Source organism: Chanodichthys erythropterus, chromosome 3 (assembly GCF_024489055.1).
Source record: "Chanodichthys erythropterus isolate Z2021 chromosome 3, ASM2448905v1, whole genome shotgun sequence".
Lineage (NCBI taxonomy): Eukaryota > Metazoa > Chordata > Actinopteri > Cypriniformes > Xenocyprididae > Chanodichthys > Chanodichthys erythropterus.
In genome coordinates, this window is record NC_090223.1 from 32,104,214 (window position 1) to 32,128,463 (window position 24,250).

Sequence of the window (24,250 nt, forward strand, 5' to 3'; positions counted from 1 at the left end):
TGATATTAGAGGAACGTGTTTTAAAAGGCATAACATTCTTTCAACTTAAATTTGATTTCAAATTCAGCATTCGAGGAACTTTACCATGTTAAAAACAGCATATACTGGTTAGGTATATAACCAGCTTCCATGCTTCAAAACATACCTAACCATCATGTGCTTGTTTTTTTCAACAGGGTGATTTGTAACATTCCAAGAACATAAAAATGTCCAGTTTCCTTAATGTTAGTAGAATGTTACTTAAAGGTTAGTATGATGTTCCTGAAACTATTTGACCGTTAAAATAGACATGTGATCTGCTTTATCAATTCAGAAACATTTTCAGAAAACACATGGAATTGCTGAAAAAGAAGAGACTCAGCAAAAGTCAAGGGTCAAGAGCCCAACCTAAGCAAATACTGATCTCCATTATGGTGACCAAACAAAACATTTTCATCATCTAAACCTCTGTTAATTCTCAAAAAGAACTTATGTAGATGTGTGACAGAAATAAAGTCAATCTGGCTAGTAATAAGTGAAGCTGGGTAATGCTGTTTGTGGAGTTGTTTAATCAGATATTGAGATTATAGAATATTTAATGTCTTTTACCTTCAGTTCACCTAAGGCTGTGGTTGAAGAAAGTCGTAGTTTTTGTGTTCTTGGAATGTTACAAATCAACGTTCCTAGAATGTTTAAATCAAGAACGTTTGAGGAACATCACACTTTTGAAAACATGTTCCTCTAACATCAAGAAAAATGTATATTTTTTTTACATTCCCAGAAAAAAAAGATTTGGTTAGCTGGGTAGTACTGGTCTGCCTGAAAGCAAAACACTATTTTAAAATGTATTATTTAATAATAATCAAACATAGATTTGCAATAAAACTTCTGCATTGTTATTCTGTATTCTATACCGCTATGAAATTCAATACCAGTAAAGGTTTGTGTGCTTTATCGTGCAAGGTCAGGAGGGTGAATGTGCTCAAAGCCGAGGACGTGCAAACTGTGCATCTGTCCTTGCATGTCACAGTAGCAGGGTACACCACTGACCAGCAACTATCTAAGGCTGCAAGCGGGATGAGCACCCTAAATCTACCCCAGGACAATCCCAAAATAAGATCAGATACTGGCCAAGAATAGATACTATGACTGCATATAGACACCTAGCGTGTAAACAGAGCTGTGTGAGAGAGGATGCTAAGGTGTTGTGCCTGCAAACATATTACTTCATCATTGTGTATGCAAAAATATTTGTGGGGAATCCATAAAACAGGTTAAAAATCCCTATGTCACATCTGAATTTAGAAGTATTTTAAGTATTTTTCTTAAGCCACCTTTAAGCAAAGCATTAAAATGACACACTCAGAGTTCAAAAAACCTGTTTTTTAAACTTGTGCACAAGCTCCGATTATCTTGAAATAAATGTACCACAAGGAATCTATTAAATTGCACATTTTGGCTACAGACATGAATGATACCTCAAATCAGGAGGTGTGTTGAGGATGTGTACTACTACTTTTCTAACAGATTGAGAGTGAGAGAGGGTCCTGGAGTGACCCAAACTATATCTAGGGGCACAGAATATCATCATCATACAGCTGCACTGGCCTTTTACAACACAACTTGGCAAAATGGTTGTGAAAAGAACCTTACATTGTCTTCAGAAAGTGTAAAAATCTAGATTTAAATAACTGATATGAAATGATAATTACATGGAAATAACGCAATCTGGAATGATTGAATATGTCGGTCCCACTTTAACCACAGAGAACTGGCAGTAAATACAGATATACCTGCCCTGAACATGTCATGATGATCTACAAGCTCGGCTATCATATGAATGAATTATTCTGCAGTTTGTTCCAGGCAGCATCCTGGGGTGCCACATGATGTGAAAAGCCCCTCTGAATAAATAGCAAAATAACATACATTATTGTGTTACTTGTTTTGCATTCTGTGTGCATTGTAATGCATTGTTTGAGCAGAATTTCTTCCATAACTGGAACAAAATTCAGGTGGAATTAGAGATATAGACTGATTTATCTTCTAATTCAGAAGTTGCAGGAAACATCGAGAGCTATAGCTAGAAATGCATCATCATGAGTTGTGACGTTTGACAGTCAGATACACTGACAGAACAAAAAACATGACAATCTTGTTGGACACATTTTTAGTTGGGTTGTGTGTAACCTCTTTAAAGAAAATATTTTCACTCTAAAGGCAGTGCTATCAGCTCATCTGTGATTGGTCAACACACTGAAGAAACAGGAGGAAACTGTCTGTTTAGAAAGAAAGGGGTGTGGTCTCTGCTGGCAGTCGGGGTTTATGTAAGTGATCCTGAAATCATGTGAGTTTCTTGGAACATCATCAAGACTTCATACTGAAAGAACATTTCGAACATGATACTGTGAGGCTCAAACACATAATGCTGATAGAACGAGTAAAATAGTTGAACTTATCAGGCTCATTGAGTAGAAATGTATAGAGTATTGTTTCAGCTTAAAGGGTTAGTTCACCCAAAAAGTTCCACACCCGTAAGACCTTCGTTAATCTTCGGAACGCAAATGAAGATATTTTAGTTGAAATCCGATGGCTCCGTGAGGCCTGCTTAGGGAGCAATGTCACTTCCTCTCTCAAGATCCATAAATGTACTAAAAACATATTTAAATCGGTTCATGTGAGTACAGTGGCTCAATATTAATATTATAAAGCGACGAGAATATACAAAAAAAACAACGACTTATTTAGTATTGGCCGATTTCAAAACACTGCTTCAGAAAGATTCGGAGCACGAATGAATCAGTGTGTCGAATCTGCTGTTCGGAGCGCCAAAGTCACGTGATTTCAGCCGTTGACAGTTTGACACGCGATCTGAATCATGATTCGACACACTGATTCATTTGTACTCCGAATCTTCCTGAAGCAGTGTTTTGAAATCGGCCATTACTATATAAGTCGTTATTTTTTTGGGGGGGGGGGTTTGCGCACCAAAAATATTCTCGTCACTTTATAATATTAATATTGAACCACTGTACTCACATGAACTGATTTAAATATGTTTTTAGTACCTTTATGGATCTTGAGAGAGGAAATGACATTGCTGCCTATGGAGGCCTACTGAGTCATCGGATTTCAACTAAAATATCTTAATTTGTGTTCCGAAGATTAACGAAGGTCTTACGGGTGTGGAACGTCATGAGGGTGAGTAATTAATGCCTTACAGGAAAGTAGGAAAATGCCTTACACATGAACAGGAAGTGATGTATTTTGTCTCTTTCGTACACAAACAATGTGTCCTCCTGTGTTACAACATTTTGTAAAGCAGGCTGGATATTGTTGGGTTAAAGTAAGAAAATTAGCTTTAAAATTAACCTACAAAAAAAAATCAACTGTGGTGCCCATGTTAAACCCTTTTAAATTAAAATTTTAAAGTTTATTTTTTTTTAGGATTGAACTTTGGATGACTGTAGTGTTGTGTGTTTCTGACAGCATATAAATACATGAAGAAAACAGGATTAAGAAAATATATTGTTTTTATTACAAGTCTGGAAAAAGTGCACTGAATAATAATTTAGAGCTGATTTTGTTCTCTTTGGTCAACCATGTGAACATAATGATCATAAATATGAAAAAATCATCCTTCCTCAACACTTTACTGCAATCATCTTCCTCTTTCACTCCACAGATATAAATTACACACACACGCTCATCTCAATAAATTATAACTCTTATGGTTTAAATAAATAGGCTTTCCAAACACGTGTTGCTTTTTTTCATCAAAATCTGTGCTGGCATTAACAGTCCAAAATCCATCAAACTGGATTAAAAAGAGGAGCAGTTCTTCTCCAGAACTGATACAATGTATGTGGTTGTAATGTAACTCCTTGTGTCTGTTGTGTTCTCAGGTTGATCTTCTGAGTGAAGTCTGCTGTCGATGGATGCCGGTGCTGTAAAGTTTGGTTGCTCGTGTCTCAAAGGCATTGACCATCTGTTTGACCACCTCGTCGAAAAATATTGTCGCTAATTGTGAGTGGAGCAGCGATTTGAACTCAAATGACACCTAGAGAGGGGAACAAAGGTTTATGGGTAAAATTAGCACAATTTTAACCAAAAAGTGAATTTATGTAATTGTATAATTTGAAATAGCATGCTTTTTTATTTACTTTATACACAAGGGCTTTGTACAAGTGTCATTGAGATATTTTGAATTAGTTTTTAACTTTATATATTCCATTTTCATTTTAATTTCAGGTTAAGTTTTAGTAACTTTGTTGTTGTTTTAGTCATTTTTGCTTTAGTAACATGTTTTTTTATGGTTTTATTTTTTATTTAACAACTATAATAATCCTGGTTTGTACTGATGCCAACATTCATTCATTCTGATTCTTTTTCAATGGGCCATTTAATCTCCCAAATCCCTGTCGCCTTCCTGTGATGTCCATCGCACCATGTCTAATCCCGTGACATTTAGGTCGTAGAGTTCCCTCCAGCACTGAAGTGGTTATCATGCCTGTCTTCGTTACTGGCTATTTAAGGAGAAATTGAAAGGCAACCCACTTGTGGTAAAAATAGCCACTAATCTGGTCTAATACCTATGTTCCCTTTGAACAGGAATTATGGGATTAACCCACCAAAGAGGAGGCACAGCAGTAAAGGAAGTGTCAAACTTATGAATGTGGATTGTAAAAGTGTGTGTGTGTCTGTGTAAGTGCGTGTCTCTGTATATGCCTACTTACAAAGAACTCCACATTGCATGATTGGGCCTGGCCTGCAGCTCCAGGAGTGAATCGCCACAGTGTCTCAAGGTGATTGAAGAGCGTCCCGTCTGTACACACCGCCTGAAACACATGCACATGCTTCAGACAGACGACCTCAGACAGCTTACCTGGCCACTATGTAAGCTGATCCTATGATGCATGGATATGTTGAGGGCTTAACAAACATCAGATTTACCCTTGTTAAATCAGGACCACTTAATCTACTCTTGTTAAAACAAGAATAATGTCTTCCATTCACAATTGAAACGGCTTTATAATTTCTAAATAGACTCACTCGGACTTGGTGGTTCGGGATGACTGTGACCTCAGAGGTGTAGCGTTCGACGATCGGGGGGAACCCGATTTCAAGTTGAGCTCGCATGTCCCCGTTCCGCCCCCTCGTGACCTTTGACTTCTTGCACCAAGGCACAAACTGCTGGTACTGGTCCACATTGGCAACGACGTTGTACATCTGCTCGGGTGAGTAACTGGTGGGAAAATGAACTTGTGTTACCAAAGATATTGTGAAATGAGAATAAATTTGGATTAAAAGTGAAGTGGTGTGTACATACCCAATGCTTCGGCTCTCTAAGTACTCCATTCTCCGTGATATGAGGGGGGCTGATAAGTTAATGAAGCTCCGGGTGGGCACCACTTGAGAAGATGCTGAAGGAGGAGGTAAACTCACCCGCGGTGTTGCTAAGATGCCACATGAGCTCAAATGTCTACAGAAGAAACAAAAGTGTATGTCTACACTTAAGAAAAGCAGAATACATTATCATAGGTGTCTAAAGGTTTGCACTATGCAACTTGCATGTTGACAGGTTTGTTCACTACAAATACGATGTGACGCAGTGTTTTTAGAAATTTCTGTGTTGACCCTGTAAAATGACGTACATTCTAGCAAACAGTAAAGAGCAGCCGATCAATACTTGACAGTGGCATCATGGCACCTGGCCAGCAGCGCGCAGCCGCGCACTGGCACTGCATTATTCAAACGATGCACGCGCTTCGCTTTCAGGAATTTTTGTTAAATCTAAAATAGGAATCGTCCCGAAGTCAATGTTTTTTTGAATAGGTTATTGGCTAAATGCCTGAAATAGAGTCTGGATTTTGAACACGCTCATTTTTTTCACGTTTTATTCCACGACTTACAATACATGAGTAGGCTAATACACCATTCCCTACAAAATTAATATACTGAATGAAAGCTTTATGCTATAGTTAATATAGAAATACTATAGTTTTTTCTTCAGGTACTCTTGGTAGCTACTTTTCAGTCAGCTCTTTCAGTTTCACAGTCTCGTGACTTCTCACTCCCCTGTGAGTTATTTTACACCAGCGCTGGCTGCTCTTCTGCTTTGTTCCACACAATTCACAACTACTTGAAATATAGTCGAACAATCCAACAGGTTTTCACCATTTTGAATAAACACTAGACGCATATTTATTTGCAACTGTTAAACTAAATTGCATCAAACCAAAAGGATAAATTTTCTGAACTAGTTACAGTACGCATTCATCAGGTTTTAAAGGTGTAAATAAATAATAGCATTTTTTCTTCTAATGATTGACACACAAAGATGTGTTTTTAAATAAACAGCCTTAACATTACAGTAAGTGTTGCACAGATTGAGTGATGCGCTTTTACCTGATGGTGCAGCTGGAGTTTCTCCTCATGACATCGCACGACTGTCTTTCCGACATCCCCAGAGCCCGGATTACAAGCGAAGTGGCCTTCTTTGCCATTTGAGCTTTTCGAGATCACTGAAACTATTCAAAATGTGTCCTTTCGCGATGGTAACTGTGTCAGTGCCCGTAATAACCGGCGGCTCCGCTGTAACTGAACGATAGTGGAGTGCTTTACTATTAAGGGCAGAGCTGTAGTGACGCAGTGAGAGGAGGAGCTGAAAACCGGCTCCCGCAGGTGCTTAGGCGATTATAAAGTCATTCACCTTCAGGGGTTTCACTTTGGCGAGTCGACTGCCTGGAACAAGCAGAGGAATGTGCTTTAGGACAGTGGTTCTCAACCTTTTGGACTCCAAAGCTCGTTCACAACAACATTCGCCCCCGTGTCTTTCTCAGTTGTTTGTGATTTACTAAGATGTTTAAATATTAAAATTTTGCTTTACAATTTCTACACAATATTTTAGACATTAGCATAACTAGAAAAATGTATGTTAATGTAGCCTATATTATACTACGGGGCTGTCGAATGCTTGAATTTGATTGGTTGACCAATGTTCTAAGGTGCGCAATTATTTTGGGGGAAACGCACAGCTAAAGTGGGTCTTGACCGCATTGTAGTTCCATTTCACTGCCCAAATGTTTTCAGTTATCTCAATAGGTCCTTACAGCCTTCAACCGGTAAAGAAACAAAACCCACAACGACACCGACCAAGCATATAGTAAACAATAGGATAAAAACGACAAATTATTGTCATGGTTTTTACCACAAAATATGTTTTATTGTGTCCTGAAAGCGCATTCTCTCTTGCTCTCTCTCTCTCTTTCAAACTTGCATACAACACACACTTGTATAGAAATGTTTTGTCAGCTGCTCTGACGAATTAATCAGTAAAATAGTTTAGCAACTTAAAAGAAACATGACTCACCAGCGAGGTATTAACTGTGCGGTTCTTGAGGTAGATAAACTTATAGTTTCGCCATTAGTAGAGACACTGCTGCTGTTAGAGATGCACAGACTCGGGTAGGCTAATTCACATATGATATGCCCATTCTCTCTCTCAACTGTTAATAACTGTATCAATGGTATTATCTGCTATCACACACAAGAGTGTTTTAAAGACAAACCTGACAAATGTCTTGAAATACAACACGCAGTGTCTCAGGTGTGGTAACCAAAGAGGAATAATTGACTCTGGGCCTTTGATTTCTTGGAAAATAATTCACACCCACTTCGCGTCATGGCCGCATTACCACCTTGCGTGTGCATTATTTTCTAAGAAATCAATGGCCGAGAGTCAATTATTCCTTATACTTATTATATATTGCGTATTACACTATTAAAAATTAAACTCATACAGTAGTAGGCTACAGGTTTTCCAGAAAGACAATAGTGGAACCCAGAACTTGACAGAGTGAACAAACTACATTTTTTCTCTTTCAAGAAGCCCTTTCACTTCGATATACATCATTATATATGGAAGAAAAGGCAGTCACGGTTTCCATTTCATGCCGAAGTCATCTTGAGGCCTCCTGTTTGAGCAGAGAACCAAAATGGGATCCTTCAACAACAGTATCCTTTCTACAGAATTGTTTATGTTGCATTCTATAGCTAAATACTTATTAATACTAAATACTTACTATATGATTTGCCCTGAACATTAAATTTAATTATTGTGTGTGTGTGTATTTGCCATCACAAATATTTTATTTTAGAAAATATTGGCTATAACCTGTCATGAACAGAGGCAACAGGATCTAAACGACTGGAGGGGAGGAATAATGCGCTTCTCCCCGAGCCTGACCCAACATGGCATTAACCCATAAAGGTGAACAGGAATAATGCAGATAAGGCAGAGTCAGTAAGTCACCGCTGTTGGAATTAAGGTAACGTCACAGAAAGGCTTAAATGTTAACTTTTCAGTCAGTACAGGATTGCAAAGTGCAGCTTATTTGTGTTGTGTAATAACTAGAACATCAGCCGTGACATTACATGAATGGTCTTGATGTAGAAAATTTGCTCTCCCCGAGTCAGATCAGAGTCCACAATTTCAGTTGAGTTGGCGCTGTGGTACACACGGCAAACACATTTATAGTCAATGATACTTTATCAGCCTAGTGCCTAGTGTGTGTGCATGTGATATAAAGTGTTGAATGCTCTATTTGGTCATAATAACTATTTGGCTTTTATCAGGAACACACATTGTATACTGCTTTATGACCGAGACATGCTCAAGATCATACAAAGTTGCCAAACTGGCCCAGTGTCAGATGTCAGTCTAATTTTCTTACAAGGCCATGAAAGTTCAATGTATTCTGTTGGTATTATTCCACTTATTAAAAGTGAAATATATAAAGACCTTAAACAAAAGAGTCAATAATTTATTTTAAACCTATGAACTCCCACATGCATTGCAATGGCTGATCCTTACAAGTGGCTTAAGTTGGTTATGTGACTGTCCCATCAAAACCGATCTCTTGTGTTAGACTTGCGTTAATCCCATTCAAAAGTCCCTTATCAGAGTCCCTAAGGAAGACCGGATATAGTCAGGACACTGTGGCACGCAAATTAGTACGTCAGTGTGTGCTTGTTACTGCACCTTATCACTGTACAATCTCATCTTCCTTCCAGGGCAAAGGAAAGGTAATTTCCTTTTATTTAGCAAAGTATTACACAATGTTTTCATAACTGACTTAGCTTAGGTTAAGGGGCTTATTTCATATGCTATATAATATATGATATAGATTTTAAAAAATATATATATCATAGTGAAGGTGTAAGACTTTGGTGAGCCTGTGATATGTTGAGCATCAGTGACATCTGCATGTGGCAATCAAGTTCACAGTGTCCTTGAATGATTCACAATCTAGAGTAAAATAATGACCTTGCACAGACTTGGTGTGCCATCACTGATTCTAGTAAACAACTGAAGAAAAATGTGAAACACTGACGGTTTTAGGTGAGAGGGACAGACAGTGCTGAACTCTGTACAGAATTTCAACTCAAGGACTGTGGCATAGGGAAGAACACAGGCTAGTAGACAAAATACCCAAAGCTTTTATTTTTACTGGCTCTGTTGTACAAATCACAGTTATCCAAAGTATGTTAGTGATTGTAGCATAAAGTGCCAGCAGAAACACTTCAGTTTCAGCTGAATGCTTAATATGTCACATCTATTATATTGCAAATGTACTGTTTTCCATAGTTCAGGGCTTAAGAAAAGAATCGTACAGGATGTCTTAGCATTATATCTGTGGGTCTGTATTGGGTGCAGAGAAGATGAGTTTGCTCATTGCTCGGATGTACTGAGAGCCATCCATGGAGGTGAGTTTCAGGCTGCTCATGGGTAGCAGGGCTCTGTTAGTGTAATATCTGAGGAATGGAGTCGGTGCTTCAATTGCCTCCAGATATACCTAAAAGTAGAGATAAGAGCAAGGTTAAAATAGTCACGGCAATATATTTGGTATAGAATAACAATGGGTAAATGGCTAATATATAGGCAAAATGGCCAAAGATGCTCCCCTTAAGAACAATGTGCATTTACTTTTAAATTGTAACATTTAGATATGAGTTTAGCATGATGATGCATCAGCCAATGTGTGATTATAGGAAATAAATGGAAACTATTTAGTTACTGAAACCGTTTTGTTAAAATGTAAAATGAATCAAAAAGGCCACAACTGGGGTATGTGACCCTGGACCACAAAACCAGTCATAAGTCACATGGGTGTATTTGTAGCAATAGCCAACAATACATTGTATGGGTCAAAATGATTGATTTTTCTTTTATGCCAAAAATCATAAGGATATTAAGTAAAGATCATGTTCCATGAAGATATTTTGTAAATTTCCTATCATAAATATATAAAATCAAATATTTTTGTAAGTAATATGTGTTGCTAAGGACTTAAAATGGACAACTTTAAAGGGATAGTTCACCCAAAAATGAAAATTTGATGTTTATCTGCTTACCCCCAGCGCATCCAAGATGAACGGTCAACGGTTGGAGTTAAAAATCATAATTTGTGTTCTACTGAAGAAACAAAGACACCTACATCTTGGATGCTCTGGGGGTAAGCAGATAAACATCAAATTTTCATTTTTGGATGAACTATCCCTTTAAAGGCGATATTTTGATTTTCTTGCACCCTCAGATTCCATATTTTCAAATAGTTGTATCTCGGCCAAATATTGTCCTAACAAACCATACATCAATGGAAAGGTTATTTATTAAAAAAAAATGACCATTATGACTGGTTTTGTGGTCCAGGGTCACATATATCATATCATATTTACATATAATGTATATATACTATATTTGCACACACAAATGTTGATATTCACATTTCATTAACAAAAAATAATTCAAAGTATAATGCATGTCACAGATCACTATTTTCCAGAGACACAAAATTAGATCAATTAACCTTAAAACTGTTTCAGCAGACTAAATCTCAATTATGTTGATATTCAGATGAAATAATAATGTGTGACTTCAGTATTATATACCTTATTATATTAACGATATTATTGTTGAATATTGCTAGGCCAATCGATTGTAGCAAGGGCGTAGATTTGGTTTCAACTTTGGGGGGGTTGAACGTTGGTATGGTTGTATTGTATTGGGGGGGTTCTAACTGATGGATTTGAATATCGGGGGGTTACCTCCCCCCCATCCCCTCCACAAACTATGCCCCTGGATTGCAGGCTACTTTTTTTCTTAGTGGAAGTTTTGAAATAATTTTCAGGTAAGATTTTAAACTTAATTTAATCTAAAATCTTTATTTATTAATTTAGCTGTGCATCTGATCACCCTGTCGGGTTTTGACTGTCTAAATCAGACACTCTCCTTCACTCTCACTCAGAAGGGTGGCGGCTTGCTGGATGTAGCACCTGTATGATGTCATCAGTGTCCTGAGCTGCATTCTGGAACACAGACTGGCAGTGCTGCAGGTACTGATCATACAGGCCGCGCGTGTGTGCGTCAACCTCCAGCGCCTCGTCGCTGGGCTCAGTCCTCTTTAGGTTCATCATGAAGTCTGTGTTGACTGGTCCACATTCAATCAGGCTCACACTGCAGCATGGGAGATGGAATGTTTAGATGGACTTAGGAAATTTGGTTATGCAAGCATGAAGTTGTTCACTCATGTATACTCACTGAATATTGAAGTTCTGGAGTAGAATAGCCAGGCTCTCACATGCGCCCTCTACTGCAAATTTGCTAGCACAGTAGACCTCGTTGAATGGTAAACCTGAGTTTCAGACAGAGAACATACATACAGTTATTTATTTACTTATTTAACCCCATTGGTAAGTTGTAGGCTTTTATTTCTAGGATTTACTGAGGATTAAGCTTAAAACAAGAAAAAAGCATTTTGACAATGATGTAAGAAAAATAAACACTCAAAGAGAGATTGTTATTATTTTACAGTTTTGCTTCTTAGGTAAATCTTGTTTTATGGATGTTGCCTCCTTTGGCCTGCTCAGCTGGGGTTTAAAAGAAAACATTCAGTAATATTACTGATTCAGCTGCACTGACACTTGTCAGATGGGAACAAAAATTTAAACTCAGTTGAGCTGCAATGAATGACACTAACTTTGTAACACTGATGCTGTTATTGAACTGAATTGAGCTGGATAATGACACTATTGTCTTCTTTAGAGCTGCTTTATATAGCTATCTGAATTGAACTTGTTTCATAAGTGATGAATTCTTCAGCATTTAACAAAGCAGCTTCACAGTAATGAACAGGAAAATAACCATCTGTATAGGGTGCTATATAAATGTGGCAACTTGACGTTTTTAATAAATGGAAAAACAAGAAAAAATATTCTTTTTCTTGCCATTAATTGCTTTGCTTCATGTCTTTGAAAAATCCCACTTTCTCTCTCTATCCACACTCACCCTGTAGTCCTCCCATGCTGCCGGTCACAAGGATTCGTCCGTGTCTCTGTCTCTTCATGTCCGGTAGGAAGGTCTGTATGGTGCAAAGTGTGCCCAGCAGATTGACGTCCAGGATCCCACGCATAGTGTCCAGTGAGTGAGCTTCCAGAGGGCCCATCAGACCTACACCTGCATTACAAACTAACACAAAGATATCAGGAGGGAATCAATGAAATAAATATGGGGTTTTTATAAACCATGTAAGCGCAGTGAATTTGATGTTCGTGTGGGCTTTTATAAACACCTTTTCCCTTTGAAAGAGCATAATATCTTATTTTCTCTTACCCAGTATGTCAATTCTGCCCTCTGTAACATTTCTTTTGGCTTCAAGTATAGACTGCTGGTCTGTCACATCCATCTGTAGTATGGCCATAGTGTCTTTATGCAGTCCTCTCACACTCTCCAACAGCCGTTGCTTCTTGTCCAGATTCCTCATGGTCGCATAGACTAAACAACATTGATAATCACTCATACTTTTAAACAATGACTAACTATTTAAAGCACACTTTTCACTAACATTAACTGTAATTTTCAGACATACATGTCAGCATAAACTTCAAAAAGAACCGCATTTTTTGTTACATCAGTTACCTTTGTAGGCTTTTGATGGATTTGATGCGAGATGCACAGCAAGGCTGAGCCCAATCCCTGAAGAACATCCAGTAATGAGAACAACTTTCTGCTCCATTTGTGCAATAAAACATCAGTCCGCTACACCAAAGAGAAGAGCGCTGCATTTGAAGTGGTTTGTTTAACTGCTGTGTCTAGTCTCTGATTTGGATGTTTTAACTTTCTCCGCTATCACAAGGCCAGCTTAGTGTAAACATTCTTGTTTCACACTTCTTTTTTTTCCGCTCAACAGGTGCGACTTCGAACTGACACATGCTGTGGTAACAGCTGTGGTAAATAAACTAACATGAATAAATGAAATATTCATTTAATATTCACTTTTTTGGAGAATGTTACAATTATGATAGGGAAAAATGAATAATTTATAGATCGTAGGTTTTCAATCATACTTTCATCAATGCTTAAAAAAAAAACTTACCAAACTTTTTTGGTATTAAGTGAATGAAAATGCTCACTGTCAGGGTCAACATCCTTAGGCCTAAACCCTTTTCCCATTCTGCTCCGAAAATTTTTTGGTAATAGCCAAATCAGTATTTTCTTTATTCATTTATTTAAATCAAATAAATAAATATTTATATGGAAATCATATTGTGATTTTGACAGCTGAAGGTAGAGTTGTATAATATCTATGAAATGCAGTTACCTCCTTGTTTATTGTAGATGCCTTTTTGTTACACTTACTTAGCCAGTGTATTGAATGCATTGTGTACAGTGGTGTTATTTAATTTGTTTCTAAGAAATGCCTTCTACTGTATTGGCAGAAATGTACAGCAACTGTTAACGATGTATGTGTGTGTGCCTACCCATGAGAAGGAGGAGCAGAAGTGTGTGTGTGTGTTCAAAGACAAATAACTGTGGTTCTACTCCTAGAACCTAAAAAGGAAACCAACCAACTGGAGTTCAAGGACATGAAAAGGCGGACCGCTTGCACCTGCGAGGCTTTGAGAAGCATCTGGGAAATTTTGGGAAAGTTACAACATACGTCAGTCAAGAAGATGATCTAACCTATGTGATTAAACAGCAGGAGTATAAAAGACTGATGAGTTGATTGCCTCTTTGGATACTGATATGCCAGTAGACCCCTGACGCCTAACCCCAGAGCTGACTACACCTTTGATTCAAAGCATGATTATTGTATTTTATACTTTAATGATGAAGTTTTATTTGCCTTTACATTTTTGTACATTTTTAGAAACCAATTAAAAGAAATTTAATTGATTACAAAAACTGCCTACCGAGGCTTGATTTATAGCGTTTTAAGACTTTGAACAAGAACATACCACAGAGAAGTCTTCAGACCAAATTGTAAATAATTTAAAATGCTTATAATTTAGGGCAGACTTGACTTTGTCTAACCTGAGAATAATAAATAATAAGGTTAAAGATGTTAAGATCAATGTACACACTGCAAAACAATATATAAAAGACATTAACAACACTGTAAAAATTATTTCTCAAAGTTAAATAAAACAGATTGGAGTGTTTTTCATTCTGTCTACTTCATATTTTCATGTTTAATTTAATTTTACTTGCTGTTTCTCTGTAATTGTGAAATTTGCTAGCATTTCTGAGTGAAATTGTTTTTACACCAATTTTTTCAGCGAGTTTCTTTTCAACTGAAAGCTGCTGATTGTCACCCTTGTTGAGTGTTGACATCTGTGTCTGTGTTGCATGATGTTGTCATACTTGTCAGTGAAAATACCTACTCACCTGTGCTATATTTCATCTCACTAGTCCTTCTTAAGATAGGATAATTATCATAAAAATATTCCACATTCCGGTCTTACTTTAGCTTATATTTTCATTAACATGATCTGTCTCGCAGTCTGTAACTTCAAACTTTTTACCACTTCATCCAACACCTCAAAAAAAAGGCCCAAGTTATCTGAACACACAATAAATTTTTTATTTCTTCATTCTATCTTCACAATACAATAAAACACAAAACACTAAGCTCAGCAAACATTTGAAATCTATCAAGGAACTGCACCTTAAAAAGTAGAATGAACTGTCAAAGTGTGTATCTTCAACAGAGATGAACAAAATAAATCAGCTGAACTTGTATTAATAAATTCAGTGTGCATCACCTTTTATATTATCATTTCATATTGTTGCAAATGTTTGTGAATAATAAAAAATATTGAGCTCAATAGCTTTAATTGCTATGACTGAAAAAAAGAAACCACATGACAAGACCTTCTGAATGAGAACACGTTTCATATTTAATTAAAAAAAACTTGAACAATGTTCATTATCTATAAACAATAATCATGCTTGTATTTACATCATTACAGTATATACAAATTGAGTAAATAATTACAGTGGTTTATGGTTAATAAAACAGGACTATTAGGGCAGCAATGTCATTAAAAAGATCCTTGCTCAAAGTTAAATGAGTTCTAACTGAGAAGTTCATTACTTTAAATCCGAGACTTTAATTGACCAGCCCATAACACATGGATTCAACTCTTGTTTGAGAATGCCACCTACTGGTCTATTTATTTGAAGAAATATAAGGTAATATATATTTTTATAAGGTAACTGTATAGATTTAGTTTTAGATTACATACAAAAAACCCAACAACTACACAATTTGAAATAAATATGAAACATTTTAGTTTTACACAACATTTATCAACATGTAACTGTAAGAAAATATGAAAATAAAAAAAGTATCTCCTCTTTTCAAGCTTATTTTTAAAAGTCAAAACATATTGACTAAATGTCAAGTTTAACACTTTTTTCTTTTAGCAGCAAAATGTTTTCAAGAGCAGATGGAGTGTGTGAACATCAGGGGGTAAAAAAAGAGGAATCATAATGTAACGAGGTCTGAAAAAATGGAAGAACCAAAGAGAAAAGATTGAAATCAGTCCCTGCACCATTGAGTTCATAAGGTGCTTTAATCCACCTCTTCAATAGTGGGTCCCTGGGAAGCGGCCCCTGATCCTCCACGTGCCTGAGCTCCACAGCCTCCAGCTGGCATCCCTCCCTGATAAAGCTTAGTGATGATTGGGTTGCAGACTTTCTCCAGCTCCTTCAGCTGATGTTCATACTCCTCCTTATCAGCCAGCTGGTTGTTCTCCAGCCAGCTGATGGCGTCGTTACATTTCTCAATAACTTTCTTCTTGTCATCCTCGCTGATCTTGCCTTTCAGGTTCTCATCTTCCACACTGTTCTTCATGTTGAAGGCGTAAGACTCCAGGGAGTTTTTGGCAGCAATCTTCTCTCTTTGCAGATCATCTTCAGCTTTGTACTGATCTGCTTCCTGCACCATTCTCTCAATGTCCTCTTTGCTCAGTCTGCCCTTGTCATTGGTGATGGTGATCTTGTTCTCTTTTCCGGTGCTTTTGTCCACCGCGGACACATTTAGGATTCCGTTGGCGTCGATGTCAAAGGTCACTTCAATCTGCGGGACTCCACGTGGTGCAGGTGGAATTCCTGTCAGCTCAAATTTACCCAGCAGGTTGTTGTCTTTAGTCATGGCCCTCTCTCCCTCGTACACCTGGATCAGGACACCGGGCTGGTTGTCAGAGTAGGTGGTGAAGGTCTGGGTCTGTTTGGTGGGGATGGTGGTGTTGCGTTTGATGAGGGCCGTCATGACTCCACCGGCGGTTTCAATACCCAGGGACAGAGGAGCCACATCCAGCAGCAGCAGGTCCTGGACATTTCCAGATGTGTCACCCATGAGGATGGCGGCTTGCACCGCTGCACCGTAAGCCACTGCCTCATCTGGGTTGATGCTCTTGTTCAAGTCCCTGCCGTTGAAGAAGTCCTGCAGAAGCTTCTGGATCTTTGGGATTCTTGTTGATCCACCAACCAGAACAATGTCATGGATCTGAGACTTGTCCATCTTGGCGTCTCTCAGGGCTTTCTCCACAGGCTCCAGTGTTCCCCTGAAGAGGTCTGAGCACATCTCCTCAAAGCGCGCTCTGGTGATGGACGTGTAGAAGTCGATGCCCTCGTACAGCGAGTCGATCTCAAGGCTGGCCTGAGAGCTGGAGGAGAGGGTCCTCTTGGCTCGCTCACACGCTGTACGCAGCCTCCTCAGTGCCCTCTTGTTCTGACTTATGTCCTTCTTGTGCTTCCTCTTGAATTCCTCTACAAAGTGATTCACCATGCGGTTGTCAAAGTCCTCGCCACCCAGATGAGTGTCTCCGGCTGTGGCCTTCACCTCAAAGATGCCGTCTTCAATGGTCAGGATGGACACGTCAAAGGTGCCTCCACCCAGGTCAAAGATCAGGACGTTGCGTTCTGCTGCTTTGCCTTTGTCAAGGCCGTAGGCGATGGCTGCAGCTGTGGGCTCGTTGATGATTCTGAGGACGTTGAGCCCAGCGATTACTCCGGCGTCTTTAGTGGCTTGCCTCTGGGAGTCATTGAAATAGGCAGGAACTGTGATAACTGCGTTCGCCACCTTCTGCCCCAGATAAGCTTCAGCAATCTCCTTCATCTTCACCAGGACCATTGAGGAAATTTCTTCAGGATTAAATGTCTTGTTTTCTCCTTTGTATTCGACTTGAACCTTTGGCTTTCCTCCATCACTGACCACTTTGAAAGACCAGTGCTTCATGTCCGACTGCACAACTGGGTCATCAAACTTCCTGCCAATCAGCCTCTTGGCATCAAACACAGTGTTGTTGGGGTTCATGGCCACCTGGTTTTTAGCTGCATCTCCAATGAGCCTCTCTGTGTCTGTGAAGGCAACATAGCTGGGTGTTGTTCTGTTCCCCTGGTCATTGGCGATGATCTCCACCTTTCCATGCTGAAACACCCCCACACAGGAGTAGGTGGTGCCCAGGTCAATCCCAATAGCTACTCCTTTTGCTGATGACATGTTTGGTTACAAGTAACTGTAGTAAAACACAAAAAAGAACAATCAGAATTGTTCTAAATATCAACAAATTACTGTACAAAGAAAATATATGTTGTGCTCATACAGTATAATAATAACAAAAGGTAGGCTAAACAACAAATCTTCTATTTATGACTTTATTTCTGGATAAGAAAAAAGTTTAACAGTGAATAGAGTGGCATAAACTACTCAGATCAAAAATTAGGAAAGTCATCCAATTTTTTTCTTCAAGACTACACTATAGACTATATAAAATAGTCATATTTAAAGCTAATATTGATACATATTAAGTACACATGCCTCTACAGTAAAATAAAAGCTAGACTTACCGTAGACTAGATTCTTCAAATTAATTTACACCTCGTCGCGGAGAAAGTCAGGTCAGACTGGGTTTTCTCGCTTGCTTTAGAGATCGCTCCTCTTCAGATGAGTTTCGTTAGTGTGTGCCATGATCAGCTCTTTAAATACACCAGTTCAAACTCTACACACTTCTGGAAACGTCCAGGGAGTCAGACCAATCAAAATACACCGAGCGGAGCGTCACTTCAGCTGACAACTGAGGGAAGTTTCTGGACGCTTCCAGAATTTAGCTGTGAAATTACGACAAACAGAGAAGAAAAGACAAATTAATCTCAATAAACTAGAAAATTATGTCTTTCGCCGTCATATTTGATTGCACTGATATATATTATTTGTTCTAAAACATTTATTTAAAAACTAATCAAAAGTTATACTATAAGAGCTTAATTTATCTACAATAGCGGCTTTATCTACAAAAGCGCACTTACATTTTTTTTTGAATAAAACTATGTTCGCTATAATTATTCGAGTTTGGAGTGAATCTTACGCTATTTGCTTAATTTTCCCAAAGGATATTAAATGTTTTTATTATAAAATGTCAAATCACTTATAAGTTGTAGGCCTACAGTACATTACTCTTACACCGCTGGGAAAGTTATAGAATATGTTAATGATGATATAAATATAATTTGTTTGAGCACTGAATAAAAATCTCGACATATTTTCTCAATTTTGATGCGCATTTGCTTATTTTTTTTTACGTAGAACTTTACTGTAAGTGTGAAATTACACATACAGCCACATCTAGGGTTTAATACACCATCCAAACATGCTTTAGTTTGCTGATTAACAGGAACATCCTACCAGTTAAGTTTTATTTCTATAATATAGGGTGAATTGCCCTAAAGTGGGACACTGCCTAATGTGGGACACCTAAGGTTTAGTGTTTGTAGGCCCCACATAAATACATTTATATCAGTGAAACTATAGGTTATCTGAAGCTGTGGTGCCATGTGATCAAAATCACATAGCTTCTCAAATGTCCAGTCATATATGAGACTATAGCAATCATCAAAAAGGAAGGACCTTGTGTGAAAGCACAAAGGTCAATGACATAGAGTTTTGACAAACTTGACATTAAGGAGTATAAATTAATTTTAAACAAAAAAAATCATGATATCTTTTGGCCTAATGTGCTTATGAAATGTATGTCCATCAAAAATACTATAACATTGTATGTGTAAACTATATATTTTATAATTTTATCAAATTTCCTAGTGTCCCACTTTAGGAAATGTGGTTTCAAAAAGTGGGACAGTATGATTGCCTAATGTGGGACAGTACTTTAGTCAGTCAAAAATGTGTGGTGGGGCATGGTTTGTGGGACAAAAATGGTTATTTACAGTGTTTTAGTGTTGCTATGCAATAATAGAATGATTGTGTGTGTTTGTTGTTTAGTGAAATAGAAAACATTAGGCCAAATAAACATTTATGCAGTTCACAGCATTTTTATGAATTTTGACTCAAGGTTAAATCTAGCCTAAAGTTTGTTCAAGGTTTTTTTTTTTTTTTTTTTTTTTTTTTGCAGGTTGCAAGATTTTATATTTTGCCTTCAAATAAGCCTAGTTGCCTGTTGAAGAGAACAGTGAAGAATTCTGACTGTGCATTTAACTCTTTTCTATATTTAACACAGCATAGCCTATGAAAATAGTTGCCTAATGTCTTTACAATAAATGCATCAAAACTATCATATTGTATTATTTTTCTGATGATGTTCAATTATCAATCAATCCATCCATAACCAAGAAGAGAATTACTAACTTAAGAAGATTTTTACTATTCTGCATGAATCAAATGATGTTGGCCTTTTATCATAGATTTTGACCTTTTCATATACCTTTTATTATTATGATTATTATTATTATCATCATTATCATTATTATTATCATTATTCTTACTATCATCATCATAAATTTTGGCCTTTTATCATAGAATTTTTAGTGTCCCACATTAGGGACACAACTGTCCCACATTAGGAAGCACCAGATTGTTTTAGACGACTTGCACTAAGAGCACTAATATGTCTATAATTTCTTTTATGAATGTGTTATTTCCATTTTCTCTTTTGATTTGATTAGGAGACATCCTGGGTTTTTTAAAATGGTATTGTGTGTGAGTTTAATGTTTTGGCTACAAATCGCAATATGTCACAGAAGTCTGAAATGCAAAAAATGTCCCACATTAGGGCAATTCACCCTATATATATGTGTGTGTGTAAAAAAAAATATATACAAAAAATGAGGCACTGAAAGGCACAGTTATCATAGGATGTGTGTGTGTGTGTGTGTGTAAAATATTAATGAAATATTACATGTTATCAGTAAACCAGCTGCTAGGTGTGAAAGATAAGAGAAAAAGGGAAAGTACTTGGATTTTAAGAACAGGAAGTTTGATAGAAATTGGTTCATGCAAAGGCCCAAAAATGCTACTTCTGTGTGTACCCTGAGATAAAATCCTGCAGGCGCCCCGGCCCAAATCACAAGTACCATCTTAGCAACCCTTGATGTTTTCACCTAAGTGGACAGGTCTGCCAATGTGCTGTGATCCAATGTGTTCATTTTAATCATCCATGAGCAGCAGCATATCCTGTATATGTGTATATAATGTATATATTATATACTGATCAGGCATAACATTATGAGCACTGAAAGGTGAAGTGAATAAGATTATCTCTTCATCACGGCACCTGTTAGTGGGTGGGATATATTAGGCAGCAAGTAAACATGGGCAAGCGTAAAGATTTGAGCGAATTTGACAAGGGCCATATAGTGATGGCTAGACGACTTGGTCAGAGCATCTCCAAAACTGCAGCTCTTGTGGGGTGTTCCCGGTCGCAGTGGTCAGTATCTATCAAACGTGGTCCAAGGAAGGAACCGTGGTGTAGTTCTTCAAATAAAAAGCCTTCCAGGAGACACTACATACAGGGATTTGTGGTTGTTCTGTTTCAGTCAGGACATACTGACCCCTGCTGCTTATGTCAGTAACTACAGCATAAATGTGTAGAAAGATTTTAGTCCAAAGTAATTAGTGAAACTTTACCTTAGACTCAACTTCAACTCTGGTTATATTCTTGGTGCCTTTTGTATTATTTTGTCAGTCTTTATGGCCTGTAGTCATTTTGATAGATATTTATTTGATATACACAATCCTACAAGTCCATAACACATGGATACTGTCTGACTCTTGTTTGAGAATGCCACCTACTGGTCTATTTATTTGAAGAAATATAAGGTAATATATATTTTTATAAGGTAACTGTATAGATTTAGTTTTAGATTACATACAACAAAAAAAAAAAACTACACAATTTGAAATAAATATGAAACATTTTATTTACATAGTTTTACACAACATTTATCAACATGTAACTGTAAGAAAATATGAAAATAAAAAAAGTATCTCCTCTTTTCAAGCTTATTTTTAAAAGTCAAAACATATTGACTAAATGTCAAGTTTAACACTTTTTTTCTTTTAGCAGCAAAATGTTTTCAAGAGCAGATGGAGTGTGTGAACATCAGGGGGTAAAAAAGAGGAATCATAATGTAACGAGGGCTGAAAAAATGGAAGAACCAAAGAGAAAAGATTGAAATCAGTCCCTGCACCATTGAGTTCATAAGGTGCTTTAATCCACCTCTTCAATAGTGGGTCCCTGGGAAGCGGCCCCTGATCCTCCACGTGCCTGAGCTCCACAGCCTCCAGCTGGCATCCCTCCCTGATAAAGCTTAGTGATGATTGGGTTGCAGACTTTCTCCAGCTCCTTCAGCTGATGTTCATACTCCTCCTTATCAGCCAGCTGGTTGTTCTCTAGCCAGCTGATGGCGTCGTTACATTTCTCAATAACTTTCTTCTTGTCATCCTCGCTGATCTTGCCTTTCAGGTTCTCATCTTCCACACTGTTCTTCATGTTGAAGGCGTAAGACTCCAGGGAGTTTTTGGCAGCAATCTTCTCTCTTTGCAGATCATCTTCAGCTTTGTACTGATCTGCTTCCTGCACCATTCTCTCAATGTCCTCTTTGCTCAGTCTGCCCTTGTCATTGGTGATGGTGATCTTGTTCTCTTTTCCGGTGCTTTTGTCCACCGCGGACACATTTAGGATTCCGTTGGCGTCGATGTCAAAGGTCACTTCAATCTGCGGGACTCCACGTGGTGCAGGTGGAATTCCTGTCAGCTCAAATTTACCCAGCAGGTTGTTGTCTTTAGTCATGGCCCTCTCTCCCTCGTACACCTGGATCAGGACACCGGGCTGGTTGTCAGAGTAGGTGGTGAAGGTCTGGGTCTGTTTGGTGGGGATGGTGGTGTTGCGTTTGATGAGGGCCGTCATGACTCCACCGGCGGTTTCAATACCCAGGGACAGAGGAGCCACATCCAGCAGCAGCAGGTCCTGGACATTTCCAGATGTGTCACCCATGAGGATGGCGGCTTGCACCGCTGCACCGTAAGCCACTGCCTCATCTGGGTTGATGCTCTTGTTCAAGTCCCTGCCGTTGAAGAAGTCCTGCAGAAGCTTCTGGATCTTTGGGATTCTTGTTGATCCACCAACCAGAACAATGTCATGGATCTGAGACTTGTCCATCTTGGCGTCTCTCAGGGCTTTCTCCACAGGCTCCAGTGTTCCCCTGAAGAGGTCTGAGCACATCTCCTCAAAGCGCGCTCTGGTGATGGACGTGTAGAAGTCGATGCCCTCGTACAGCGAGTCGATCTCAAGGCTGGCCTGAGAGCTGGAGGAGAGGGTCCTCTTGGCTCGCTCACACGCTGTACGCAGCCTCCTCAGTGCCCTCTTGTTCTGACTGATGTCCTTCTTGTGCTTCCTCTTGAATTCCTCTACAAAGTGATTCACCATGCGGTTGTCAAAGTCCTCGCCACCCAGATGAGTGTCTCCGGCTGTGGCCTTCACCTCAAAGATGCCGTCTTCAATGGTCAGGATGGACACGTCAAAGGTGCCTCCACCCAGGTCAAAGATCAGGACGTTGCGTTCTGCTGCTTTGCCTTTGTCAAGGCCGTAGGCGATGGCTGCAGCTGTGGGCTCGTTGATGATTCTGAGGACGTTGAGCCCAGCGATTACTCCGGCGTCTTTAGTGGCTTGCCTCTGGGAGTCATTGAAATAGGCAGGAACTGTGATAACTGCGTTCGCCACCTTCTGCCCCAGATAAGCTTCAGCAATCTCCTTCATCTTCACCAGGACCATTGAGGAAATTTCTTCAGGATTAAATGTCTTGTTTTCTCCTTTGTATTCGACTTGAACCTTTGGCTTTCCTCCATCACTGACCACTTTGAAGGACCAGTGCTTCATGTCCGACTGCACAACTGGGTCATCAAACTTCCTGCCAATCAGCCTCTTGGCATCAAACACAGTGTTGTTGGGGTTCATGGCCACCTGGTTTTTAGCTGCATCTCCAATGAGCCTCTCTGTGTCTGTGAAGGCAACATAGCTGGGTGTTGTTCTGTTCCCCTGGTCATTGGCGATGATCTCCACCTTTCCATGCTGAAACACCCCCACACAGGAGTAGGTGGTGCCCAGGTCAATCCCAATAGCTACTCCTTTTGCTGATGACATGTTTGATTACAAGTAACTGTAGTAAAACACAAAAAAGAACAATCAGAATTGTTCTAAATATCAACAAATTACTGTACAAAGAAAATATATGTTGTGCTCATACAGTATAATAATAACAAAAGGTAGGCTAAACAACAAATCTTCTATTTATGACTTTATTTCTGGATAAGAAAAAAGTTTAACAGTGAATAGAGTGGCATAAACTACTCAGATCAAAAATTAGGAAAGTCATCCAATTTTTTTCTTCAAGACTATACTATAGACTATATAAAATAGTCATATTTAAAGCTAATATTGATACATATTAAGTACACATGCCTCTACAGTAAAATAAAAGCTAGACTTACCGTAGACTAGATTCTTCAAATTAATTTACACCTCGTCGCGGAGAAAGTCAGGTCAGACTGGGTTTTTTCGCTTGTTTTAGAGATCGCTCCTCTTCAGATGAGCTTCGTTAGTGTGTGCCATGATCAGCTCTTTAAATACACCA

At 38.5% G+C, this 24,250-nt stretch overlaps 4 protein-coding genes and 1 long non-coding RNA gene across 7 annotated transcripts; 1 reads left to right on the forward strand and 4 right to left on the reverse strand.

Annotated features, from left to right (window-relative positions):
• Positions 1–3,494: 3,494 nt before the first annotated feature.
• Positions 3,495–7,522, reverse strand: si:ch73-141c7.1 (coenzyme Q-binding protein COQ10 homolog, mitochondrial). 2 transcript variants are annotated; one of them, XM_067381827.1, is made up of 6 exons: positions 7,352–7,522; positions 6,388–6,723; positions 5,309–5,461; positions 5,032–5,224; positions 4,716–4,817; positions 3,495–4,039 (listed from the first exon to the last, which is right to left on the reverse strand). In XM_067381827.1, the coding sequence occupies exons 2-6, from the start codon at positions 6,483–6,485 to the stop codon at positions 3,881–3,883; spliced, it is 705 nt and encodes a 234-aa protein (XP_067237928.1). In that variant the 5' UTR covers positions 6,486–6,723; positions 7,352–7,522; the 3' UTR covers positions 3,495–3,880. The 2 variants fall into 2 exon arrangements, with proteins under 2 accessions (XP_067237928.1, XP_067237927.1); XM_067381826.1 differs by lacking the exon at positions 7,352–7,522 and having other exon boundaries at positions 6,388–7,027.
• Positions 7,523–9,011: 1,489 nt separating this feature from the next.
• Positions 9,012–13,091, forward strand: LOC137017496 (uncharacterized). Of its 2 annotated transcripts, XR_010894605.1 has the most exons (5): positions 9,626–9,747; positions 10,402–10,496; positions 11,289–11,376; positions 12,336–12,460; positions 12,955–13,091. It is a non-coding gene; the product is annotated as an uncharacterized lncRNA (long non-coding RNA). The 2 variants fall into 2 exon arrangements; XR_010894606.1 differs by lacking the exons at positions 9,626–9,747; positions 11,289–11,376 and adding an exon at positions 9,012–9,066.
• On the reverse strand, positions 9,664–13,069 carry hsd17b1 (hydroxysteroid (17-beta) dehydrogenase 1). The gene is made up of 6 exons (XM_067381828.1): positions 12,959–13,069; positions 12,653–12,814; positions 12,329–12,508; positions 11,582–11,675; positions 11,317–11,497; positions 9,664–9,836 (listed from the first exon to the last, which is right to left on the reverse strand). Exons 1-6 carry the CDS (start codon positions 13,053–13,055, stop codon positions 9,669–9,671), a joined length of 882 nt encoding a protein of 293 aa, XP_067237929.1. The 5' UTR covers positions 13,056–13,069; the 3' UTR covers positions 9,664–9,668.
• Positions 13,092–14,894: 1,803 nt separating the features above from the next.
• On the reverse strand, positions 14,895–18,303 carry LOC137017497 (heat shock 70 kDa protein). Its single transcript, XM_067381829.1, has 2 exons — positions 18,176–18,303; positions 14,895–17,844 (listed from the first exon to the last, which is right to left on the reverse strand). Exon 2 carries the CDS (start codon positions 17,826–17,828, stop codon positions 15,897–15,899), a length of 1,932 nt encoding a protein of 643 aa, XP_067237930.1. The 5' UTR covers positions 17,829–17,844; positions 18,176–18,303; the 3' UTR covers positions 14,895–15,896.
• A 3,287-nt stretch (positions 18,304–21,590) lies between these two features.
• LOC137017498 (heat shock 70 kDa protein) lies at positions 21,591–24,250 on the reverse strand. Its single transcript, XM_067381831.1, has 2 exons — positions 24,108–24,250; positions 21,591–23,776 (listed from the first exon to the last, which is right to left on the reverse strand). The coding sequence occupies exon 2, from the start codon at positions 23,758–23,760 to the stop codon at positions 21,829–21,831; it is 1,932 nt and encodes a 643-aa protein (XP_067237932.1). The 5' UTR covers positions 23,761–23,776; positions 24,108–24,250; the 3' UTR covers positions 21,591–21,828.

What these genes read in the sequence shown, in the direction of transcription:
- si:ch73-141c7.1 (XM_067381827.1), bottom strand. Translation starts at nt 6,485, where the DNA reads ATGGCAAAGAAGGCCACTTCGCTTGTAATCCGGGCTCTGGGGATGTCG. An exon ending in AACTCCAGCTGCACCATCAG is followed by an intron (nt 5,462 to 6,387) that starts GTAAAAGCGCAT and finishes TTTCTTCTGTAG; the next exon opens with ACATTTGAGCTCATGTGGCA. An exon ending in TCCCGAACCACCAAGTCCGA is followed by an intron (nt 4,818 to 5,031) that starts GTGAGTCTATTT and finishes CATGTGTTTCAG; the next exon opens with GCGGTGTGTACAGACGGGAC.
- LOC137017497 (XM_067381829.1), bottom strand. Translation starts at nt 17,828, where the DNA reads ATGTCATCAGCAAAAGGAGTAGCTATTGGGATTGACCTGGGCACCACC.
- LOC137017498 (XM_067381831.1), bottom strand. Translation starts at nt 23,760, where the DNA reads ATGTCATCAGCAAAAGGAGTAGCTATTGGGATTGACCTGGGCACCACC.
- hsd17b1 (XM_067381828.1), bottom strand. Translation starts at nt 13,055, where the DNA reads ATGGAGCAGAAAGTTGTTCTCATTACTGGATGTTCTTCAGGGATTGGG. An exon ending in GGGCAGAATTGACATACTGG is followed by an intron (nt 12,509 to 12,652) that starts GTAAGAGAAAAT and finishes TCTTTGTGTTAG; the next exon opens with TTTGTAATGCAGGTGTAGGT. An exon ending in CTCCAGAACTTCAATATTCA is followed by an intron (nt 11,498 to 11,581) that starts GTGAGTATACAT and finishes CCCATGCTGCAG; the next exon opens with TGTGAGCCTGATTGAATGTG.